Source organism: Manis pentadactyla, chromosome X, assembly GCF_030020395.1.
Source record: "Manis pentadactyla isolate mManPen7 chromosome X, mManPen7.hap1, whole genome shotgun sequence".
In the NCBI taxonomy this organism is placed as follows: domain Eukaryota; kingdom Metazoa; phylum Chordata; class Mammalia; order Pholidota; family Manidae; genus Manis; species Manis pentadactyla.
This window is the reverse complement of record NC_080038.1, coordinates 110747330-110757856: the sequence shown is the minus strand read 5'-3', so window position 1 is coordinate 110757856 and position 10527 is coordinate 110747330. Positions and strand designations below refer to the sequence as shown.

At 41.1% G+C, this 10527-nt stretch overlaps 1 protein-coding gene across 1 annotated transcript; it reads left to right on the top strand.

Annotated features, from left to right (window-relative positions):
* Positions 1 to 1212: 1212 nt before the first annotated feature.
* On the top strand, positions 1213 to 9622 carry LOC118928229 (A-kinase anchor protein 17B). Its single transcript, XM_036917263.2, is given in 5 exon segments — positions 1213 to 1976; positions 3420 to 3550; positions 5050 to 5272; positions 6912 to 8353; positions 8355 to 9622. Coding segments are annotated over 5 exon segments (2727 nt in total). The 5' UTR covers positions 1213 to 1223; the 3' UTR covers positions 8533 to 9622.
* The last annotated feature ends 905 nt before the right edge of the window (positions 9623 to 10527 follow it).

Sequence of the window (10527 nt, the reverse complement as noted above, 5' to 3'; positions counted from 1 at the left end):
TTTCTAGAACCTAATATCTTGGATACCACTTTTGGTGGCCTTTAAAATAAACAGCCTCCACAAACTTTGTCTGCTAAGGGAAGGTCACTGGGATTGTCCTTCAGGAACAGTTACTAATGAATTGTGTACCTGTAAAGTTAACCAAGATGTAGTAGTAAATTTTGTGTTAGAATTTCCATCACTGACTGTGTTTGGGTCTAAATCTCCCTGAAGTTGACATTAATGAGAAACTCAGGTGATGGAGACTCTGAATACACCCACTTTAGGAAAAAAACCTCTTTTATTGGGAAGTGCCATTTGAAGTCAGGAAACAGGAGCAGAAATCCCTAGTTCCCAGTATTAGTGATCGTATTCACCTCAGGGCAGCTTAAAACAGTTTGTTAACATGAAATGCCAGAAAGCACTCATGTTTGAGGGGTTTTCCAGTCCCAAAGAAGAGGACAGTTTCACTCTGTCACCTATTGGAAAAGGTTGTCTCCTTTTCACTTGAGCTGAGAGTTCAATTTAGTTAAAGTCATTAAACTGAAGGAATAAGAGTAGATATGTTCATGTAAGGCTTAGAAACCAACCTGGACAAAGGATGCTAAATCAGGTACATGGGTTAGAACTCTCGGCTGGGTGCCAGTTCATGAATGTGCTGCATGTATTTTACCCTTGCTTTGTTTCTGTACCCCCCCTTCCCTTGCAGGCTTTTATGGGACTTTACATTTGAGACCAATTGGACAGTAGGTTGGAGATTTGGAAACTTGGGGTCTGATGTATGGGCATGCCATGTAATTTTCCCAACTCCCACTGAATTTCCCCATCTGTAAAACATGCATGGAAATACCTACTCACAGGTTGCTTCATGAATCAGATGAGATAAAGTAAGATTACTACAACTAATAAATAATAGCCATAGCTTATGTTTATTGAGATCTTCCTGTGTGCCAGGCATGGTTCTAAGGATTTCACATGTACTCACTCATTTAATCCTCCCAGAAATCCTATAATCTCTATTTTTCAGTTAAGGAAGCTAAAATACAGCATATGGAAACTCTTCAAAACCTCCAAAATACATTAAACAAATGTGAGCTATTGTCTTCATTCTCCCCTGGCACTCGTTCCCCCATCAGTATGACCTAAATCCAGCAATGCTGGCACCATTCAAAATCCAAATCTGTGTTTTCCTCCATCTGTATCAAAATGTTCTCTTTTGCTCTCTAAGGTTTCCTAAGGATACCATGATGGTCACGGTGGTATATGATAACTCAGAGGCAAAAGAGCTCTGTGCAGCTCAGCACCTCTACCTCAAGCCCATAGCAAAATTGATGATCAGCGTATTGCTCCCAGAGAGTATAGAACCTATGAGGCCCTTCTCTAACTGGGAAGTTCTTGACCAGCTGAAGAGTCTCATTTGCCCTGACCAGTTCACCACAGTTCGGCTCTCCAAGAGTACAAAGGACTTCATCCGATTCGAGGGTGAGGCTGAAACGCAAAGTTTGGTTCAGATCCTGAAGGCGAAGTTGCATGGGAAGATCATCAAACTAAATGGTTTGAAAACAGACTTAAAAGTAGTGGCTACGGATGCCCAGGGAGAGTGGGAACACTTCTCTAAGGAAACAGAGGCTTCCTCCAGTGACGGGGCTGAAGAGCAGGACCATGATAAGAGCCCAGATTCCATATACTTTGAAGGCTTGCCCTGCAAGTGGTTTGCACCCAAAGGTTCCAGTGGGGAGAAGCCATGTGAAGAAATCCTTCGGGTGGTCTTTGAAAGTTTTGGGAAGATCAAGAATGTGGATATCCCAATGCTTGACCCCTATAGAGAAGTGATGACTGACAGGAACTTTGGGGGTTTTAGTTTTGGCTTACACACATTTGAGGCCTTCATACAGTACCAAGAGTCAACTGACTTCATAAAAGCCATGGAGTCCCTTCGAGGAATGAAGCTGATGCTTAAAGGAGATGATGGGAAATCTCTGGCATGTAATATTAAGGTAAGGAACCAGAATTTCTTTTGTTTCCCACTGTTCAGGTGGTCTTCAGTAAAAGCTAGAAGCATCTAGAGTAAATTTCCTTAGCCCCCAATAGGCTCTCATCAATAACTAATGCAAAGTGTTGTGTTGTCATTAATAAATGGATGTTTAGGAAGAAAAAAATATCCTTCTCCTATGAGGCATACTGCCAGCTCTGATTTTTCAAGTGGTGGTTGTTATAATCTGGGACTCTGCCCTAACTTCTGGAAGGCATTAAAGGATTCTTCATGGCCCTTGTGGAGCTACCTCATATGCTTAGTCTATTTGACAAGTTGCTGAAAGAGAGGGATGAATGCAATTTGAAACTGCACAAGAGCAGTTCACTCCCTCTTTACTCACCGGTCATGACTTGTATTTTCAGGATGTCTGACAGGTAAATTGCTAAAACATAATCTCAACAAACTTGGATCCTTTCCTTTCAAAATCATCCTGTCTGTCCAGTCATGCCACCTCATCCATGTCTCCATGGATCATCTCCTTCTTGAAGTGTTAATTCAGCAGAAGGAAACATGTGGCTAAACAGTCCTTTTTCTCTAAATCAGTCTTTAGCATGAATCTGGACTTTGGGCTTAAGCAGCTTCCTATGTATGAGAGAGGTTGGGTGGTGGGGTTCAAAGTTATGTGTGAAGCTACTTATGTTAAAATGTATATTTTTAAATGATGAGCTATTTAGTCAGACAAAAGATATAGCAAATACCACAGTGACCCTCCATATACCATTGACCAGCTTAAAAAATAAAACATTACCGGTGAGATGAGAAACCATCCCCCTGTGTATACCCATCCTCAGTCACACTCTCCTCCCTCCCCTCAAAGGTAATGATTGTGAATTTGGTATTTGTCATTCTTGTGCATAATTAAATAGCTATTTCTGACTCATTTTATTTTTTAACTAAATGTATTTGTAGTGCCTCCATCTGACTTTCACTTCATTTCTAGGTTTACAATGTAGCTTAATAATCACTATAGTTAGATCTGGTCTATAAGTCAGTTTTCTTGAATCTTTGCTCCCCGCAACTCCCTCCAACCCCCCACCCCACATTTTTGGACTATTTTTGTCTGTGGTGATTAAAAAAATATATTGACTCAGTTGATCTGTATAAATAACCAGAGGTAATACAGTCACATTCCTCAGAGCCTGTGGCCATAATGGCACTGTGATGCCACCTATGACTGTAAAGTGAGCTCCTCAAGGGTCTGACAAAGAAAATTCTGGAGCCTCAGGACTGTTTGGCAGGTGACTGTGAAGCAGTGGAACAGTATGGGTACTGAGCTGCAGAGAGGACATTTTTAATTCATTTGTTTTGAATGGCCGTGTACATAGTAGTTTTCTTTCTCTGGCCTGGGACACATCCAGCCAGCTGGCAAACTTTTCTAATGAAACTTTGAATTGTTCGGGGGCAGGTTATGTTTGATACAACCAAACACTTCAGTGAAGGAGCCATAAGGAGGAGAAATCAAGAAAGGCTAAAATTACAAGAGCTGGAAGAAGAAAGGAAAAAAGAAAAGAAGAGAGAAGAGGAAGAGGCTGAAAGGTGAGGAGACCATTTAAGAAGTCAATTTTTGACTTTTGATTATGGGTTTATCCCTTCGGGTGAATGGCTAGACTTGATAGATGACATTGATGTGAGGGTACAGTGAGCAAGAATTGGTGCAGACTGGAAAACTCCATGGAAGCCTAGTCTTTCAACCGTGCTGTTACAAAACCAAAATGACCAAACAGTTCAAAACAAGAGACTTAAAAAAAAGTATATTTCTCAGGGAGAACAAGTAATACCGAATAATGGGACTAGCCAGGTGAAGATGTCTAGGCAGAAACGGTTGGAAAAAAAAAGGATCAGGAAATTTTATAGTGGAAATCCTAGCCTACCAAGTTAAAAATTTGACCAAGTTACCTAGAATGTACCAAATTTTACTTGCCCACCAGCTTAAATTTTTTTAAAAAGTTCTTTTTAGGTCTGGAAAGGATTTTCCCCCATAAAATGGTCGATAATCAAACTAACCCCTAGGCAAGAAGGCATGGATTTCTTCGCACTGTATTTCTTGTTAGCTTCCCTTCCTTTATGAATTTAAGGCACTCCATTTTTATTTCTTTGAGCTTATCATTGTTTCCCAAGTTAGGGATGTGAACCTAGAAAGGGCTATTGGATTGCCAAAGGCTTGCCAAGAAGGTAGAAGTGGGCCAGAACTACAAGACTCTTAAAACCAGTTTTACCTCCCGGCCTTGTTTATTCTGCCAGTCTTTTATGTAAGTTATAGCCATTCAAATGAGGAAATGAAGAGTACCCTCCTTGTGCCTCTCACTTTTTTGTCTAGTGGGATGATAGGACTTACCTGAGGTCACATTTGTGAAATCAAGCCCAGTCAAGGTAACTATTCCCCCCAAATTTCCAGACTGAACATGCTGTTTAGATAATCCTCCAGCTTTTGGCTAAGTCCTCACTCAGGTAATTGTTGTTTCTTTCCCCTTCCCCACATTTCCATAAGGGCCTAACCAAAACAGTTTAAATTTTCAAAGAGCAGTTAAAAAAGCCCATATTCTTCTAAGCCAGTATGTTTTTATGACAGTGTACTGTGTTCAGTAATATGTACCAATTAGATTGGTATTGGTTTTCACCCTCAAGATTTTCAGAATGCCTTGACTTACCGTCGTTTCCCTATGTGACACCCAATCATGGAAAGTTCTGATCTCAACAGAAATGAAATCATTGCCATGAGAGCTGGAGTCATAGTCCCTGCTTGTGGTTTGGAAAGTGGAGGCTACAGGCACCTCCCTTGAATTGTGCAGGCTTCTTTTTTGATACTTTCTGCATAAGATCTCCTGTACAGCTTCTAACTGACCAACTCAATTGGGTGTCTTTCCTCTTTGATGTGTACAGTATCTTTTATCCTAAGTTGTCTATGTCAGGCCCTGGGGTTGGCAGTGAAGGATCCCTAAGTGACCTGTCCTGCCCTGGCAGTGGGGAAGGAGTGAGGAGGATAGCACATGCCTAGTAAATTCCTTCTGAATGGCTGAATCTTAATCATTGTTCAGAAAAAGAAAAGAGGAGAGAAAAGCCTGGGAAAAGAGGAAGAAGGCCAGGGTCAGGAGGCGAGCCCTGAAGGAAAGGAACAGACACCGGCAGAGGAAGCAGAAGGACGGAGGCAAAGCAGAGGAGCCCCAGCAGCTCGAGGAGTGGGAGGAGAAGAAGTACCTGCTGGCTCAGCAGCGCTTGGAGGCCCTTCGATTGCTGAGCGTACTCCTGAGGAAAATTGCAGTAAGGCTCTTTCCCAGTTGGGCTTCAGTTCTGGTAGGTACTGACCTCTCTCTGAGACACAGGTCTTACACTGAAGCAGTGGCTGATTTAAAATGGACTCCATGGAAGACTCATTGCATTGATTGGGGTTTATTTTCAATAGGCTTTTCTCTAATTACCCCAACTGTGGGCTTCCAAAAGAGGTATCCAAATAGTTTACAGGGGGCGTGTCTCACTCCTGCCATCTGGCACACATACTTTGTTTCTACACTTCAGGACCATATTACCCAAGGCAATATAGCTAGTCTATCTACCTTCCTAAGTCCCTAATGGGTGTAACTGAAAATGCCAGGGGGAATAAATGGATGGTGGGTGTGTTAGGTTTGTAATCTTCCATTTACTTGTCCACTCATTTGCAACAGGATAAGAAGAGAGAACCTTGGACAGAGACCTTTGTGTAGTAAGCTCCTGTTAGTCTAGTCTTAAACTCTTTGCTAAGGAGTTTATCACATCACAAAACAATTGTCCTGTTTGGGGAGCTGCAGTTTTAGAAGGCTTCTCTCCCCACTTACTGACCTAAAGACAGCTATACTCAGCAGAGTTCCCAGAGTAAAGGTCAGAGAGGTTCTCAAAGTGCTAACTTACAAATCCATATTCAATGTTTTTAAATGCGAAGAGTGAATGGCAACAGTAATAGAGTTGATTTAATGTATATTTGCAGATGCAGCCTTTCGGTCATTAGTGTGGACAATCAAACTTAGTGAAGCCAGGATCAGAAAAGTCTCTTCTAATTAGGCTAGCTGGATCTTTTACAGTTTACCTTAATGACTGCTGAGAGTCACTCCTTTTTAAGAATTTCTCTTTAAATGTGTGTGGTGCCTATTTTTGGCCTCCTTGATACCTTATACTGATTATGGTCCCCCAGGTTCTAATCCAGGTAATGGGTAAGCACACACCTGATTTGTGCCAAATGTGAGAGGGAGCATGGTGCTTACTCTCCTGGCAGGATGGGGCCTGGGGGTGGCACCTTTCACCTGCCCTGCAGTTATGCAGAGCAGATAGCACCACAGAGAGAACCATTGTCATGGCCACATTCTCTACTTGGTCACCTTGCTTCTGACTGAGGCAAGTAATAGGTGCGGGGGCAGCTCAGAAACACCTTCCCCTGCAATCCACAGGAAGCAGCAGCAGTGGGAAACAGAAACAGTCTATCTTTTAAGCCAGTTGACTCTCTTTTAGACACACATTTCACCCATCAGTCTTTTCTTTTTCTAGAACTTCCTGGGAGGGCTATAGAGCATTTCTTATTTCTCCTCATATCTCCATCCCCTAGCACAATACCTGGAGCAGTAAGTAGGCTCATCAATTTGTGAACAAATGACAAAAGGGTCATGTGCTTTGGAGATATGTAAACCATGGTACTTTGTAAGCTACAGATGGGCACAGACCTAGTAAAAGCAGCTCCACTAGGTTGAGCTGTGTCATTTTGTACCTCTTGTGGTTCTCATTCAGGACAACAGTACAATGTTGGTCCTCATTCAGATCTATCCTAGCTTTTATTAGAAACTACTTCAGAACAATGTCAGAAAACCCAGTTTTCTTTGAAATTTTTAATCTGTTTAGTTTTTTCATGTGAGACTTTTAATCTTTTTCTTTGAAGGAATCCACACATTTTAACCCACAAGAGGTAGATGTTACTCTGGGGAACACATTGGAAACTCTGAAGAAAGAAGAGTTAAACACTCAGTATCTTCAACATCAGGAGGAAATGCCAAACTATCAGGTTGCCAACTCAGACAATAAGCAAACACAAAAAATGAAGAAAAGTGCTAGGGCTCACTTACATAAATCTTCCCACCACCTTGGGAAAACAAAAAAAAGACATTCAACTAAAAAAGAGAGAACTGGAAATTTATTAACAGATGGATACAATCGCAGTTTGGTCTCTGGCCAGAATTCCTTGCAGATTATAATGACTCAAGGTCAGCCTCTTGAGAAAGATGACCACCACAATTCTGATAAATCCTGTTCTTCCAGATTAGCTGAGAGAGACCATGGCAGAAAACAGAAGATCTATGAAACAGATGAATTTATTGATTATCTGTTAAACTATTATCAAAGTCCAAGATATGCCCATTTCAGCCCAGAACCAAGCCACATAACAAGCACATGTCAGTGGCAGAGAGCTGTCCATGCTACAGGAAATGGATTTCAAATCAATTTGAGAAAATGTAAGGAAAGCCCAACCAGCTTGAGCCAGATGCAAAGCCTGGAAATGAGAGATCAGGTTCAAGAAGATGATTACTGGATGAAGATTTGTACTCAGGATCCTGAGCATAACCCACCAAAGAGAGGAAATGTAGAGTATGCCAAAGAATGTACTAAGGAATTTAAAAATCACTGCAAGGACACAGTCAATGAAGCTGGTGAGCAGCTGTACCCAGCTTATGCAAAGAGCCCTCTGTTGGAAGAGACCCATGCTTACCAGGTTGCAGATTCCAAATTCACCAGTGAAAGCCAAGTTTCCTCACCCAACAGGTCAGCACACTTACATTTGGAGTTGACAGATTTCTTCGAGGAAATAAGTAGTGATTCTGAATGCTTTAGTGACACCCTTAGCATAAACAAAGAGGAGAAAGAGAAATCTGTGGCCACATATGATAGTTCCCCAGAAAAAAGATCTCTTGACACTGATGAGATCATCACTTGCAATCGAGAAATTAGGTCAAGTCAGCAGACCTCATATTCAAAGTGGAAACATGATGGGGAGGAAAACTACTCTAAATACAAGTTTAGGAAACCAGGCAAAAGGTCCAACTATGAATGGAGATGTTCGTGGCTTGAAGGTGAAAACAATTACATTAGAGATGAGAAGAGCAACAGCAAAAAGAGGGCAATCCTAGTCCCCCAATACTTGTCTGATGGAGGCTACTACCATGAATCTAGGCCTGGTGATCTATCAGACATCACCAGAAAGAGGAGGAAGTTTAGTGATAGTACACTTGACCGGATAGTGAATAGTTGGCCCTCTCGTTTGCCAATGACACCATCAAAAAGTGCTGATGCTTCCTATTTGGGAGATTTTCCCAAAAGAAGAGACACTCTGGAAGTCAGAATATATGGGCCAGGAGGCAAGAAGGTTTAGAAGATATGAGAATTTGGAATATTTTACACTGAATTCTGGTAACTATTACCTTAGATGTAAGAGTCAGGAGCACATTGACTACAGAAGCTATGTAGGAAATCAATACACTAGTTCCTTATGTTTCCAAATGTTTTGAAGGTCTCTTAGATTAGGAACACCCTTATTCATAATAAATAATTTGCAAGAAGAAAATTTAAAACCAAATAAAGCTATGTTAGCAACCACAGAGCAAGAGAGTAACACTTAAAAGCTTGAGCAAGGTCAAATACAAAACCTTGTTTCTCTTGCCAAAGTATAAAGCATAGATTAAAATGACTGCAGGTGTGTTGGCAAGCTTTAGAAATACAAAACACCCAGATCCTAAAGCTTGGTAAAGCAATGTGGTTGCAAAACTTCTTAATCCAAGGATGTTTTTACAGTTCAACTGCAACTTTAATTTGGTGCCAGTGAAGGAGCAAATTAACATTGAGAGTTGAGATAGCCATCTATGTCTCTTTAGTTGTCATAACACCATCATTTAGTATCATTTCTCTTCAAAGGGAACAATAGTGAACAAATTAAGGATCTTTTTACACATTCTTTGACTTGGTCAGAAACACCATGTGCAGCAACCAAGTTTCCTGACTTTTATATAGAAATAACAGTAGGTAAAGGAAGAGAGATGACAGCTAGAACATACAGTAAACCTCTTCATGACATTAGAGGGTTTCATGATCACCCACCAGAAGGAAACTCATCTTATTAATATGCTCACAGTACTCCAGGAGTTGTTCTTTTAGCAGCAAAGTATTGGAGGAAGAATCTAAAAAGAGCTCAGATTGTCCTTTGAGGTTTAAATGGATAGTGGACCATTAGAAGAGTTGTTTTTTGAAGAACCCCATGTCGTTCCATCCTAGAAAAGCAACAGGACTGAAGTGAAGCAACCAGTGGGATTTGCAAAAGAAAATATTGAAAGATCCTGGGGCACCCATAATGGTACTTGGGAAGAGAGGACATGGCAGTATTCCATTTCAGGTTATGTAATCCTTTCACTCAGGGTTAGGTGACATCAGTTTTTAAGAAGCCACTGAATATCCCCATATTGACTTTTATAAACCAGTAACAAGTGCCTCCTCAATCCTTAATAATGCCATGCATGGAGTTAGGAAGAGTCAAGGGCAGAAAAAGCCCAGAGTTTTCAAGCTGGGGAAAAATTGTATGTGTGTAGGCTTGTAAACTCTTTTATTAAAATTTATTATTTTGGTATCATTAATCTACAATTACATGAGTAACATTGTTTATTAAACTCCCCCCAACACCAAGTCCTCCAACAAACCCCATTACAGTCACTGTCCATCAGCATAGTAAGATGCTGTAGAATCACTACTTGTCTTCTCTGTGTTGTACAGCCCTCCCTGTGCCCCCTCCCACATTATAAATGCTAATCATAATGCCCCCTTTCTTTCCCCCCTACCCTGTATCCCTCCCTTCCCACCCATCCTCCCCAGTCCCTTCCCCTTTGGTAACTGTTAGTCCATTCTTGGGTTCTGTGAGTCTGCTGCTGTTTTGTTCCTTCAGTTTTTCCTCTGTTCTTATACTCCACATATGAGTGAAATCATTTGGTACTTGTCTTTCTCTGCCTGGCTTATTTCACTGAGCATAATACCCTCTAGCTCCATCCATGTTGTTGCAAATGGTAAGATTTCTTTTCTTCTTATGGCTGAATAATATTCCATTGTGTATATGTACCACATCTTCTTTATCCATTCATCTACTGATGGACACTTAGGTTGCTTCCATTTCTTGGCTATTGTAAATAGTGCTGTGATAAACATAGGGGTGCATATGTCTTTTTCAAACTGGGCTGCTGCATTCTTAGGGTAAATTCCTAGGAGTAGAATTCCTGGGTCAAATGGTATTTCTATTTTGAGCTTTTTGAGGAACCTCCATACTGCTTTCCACAATGGTTGAACTAATTTACATTCCCACCAGCAGTGTAGGAGGGTTCCCCTTTCTCCACATCCTCTCCAACATTTGTTGTTGTTTGTCTTTTGGATAGTGGCCATCCTTACTGGTGTGAGGTGATATCTCATTGTGGTTTTAATTTGCATTTCTCTGATGACTAGCGATGTGGAGCATCTTTTCATGTGTC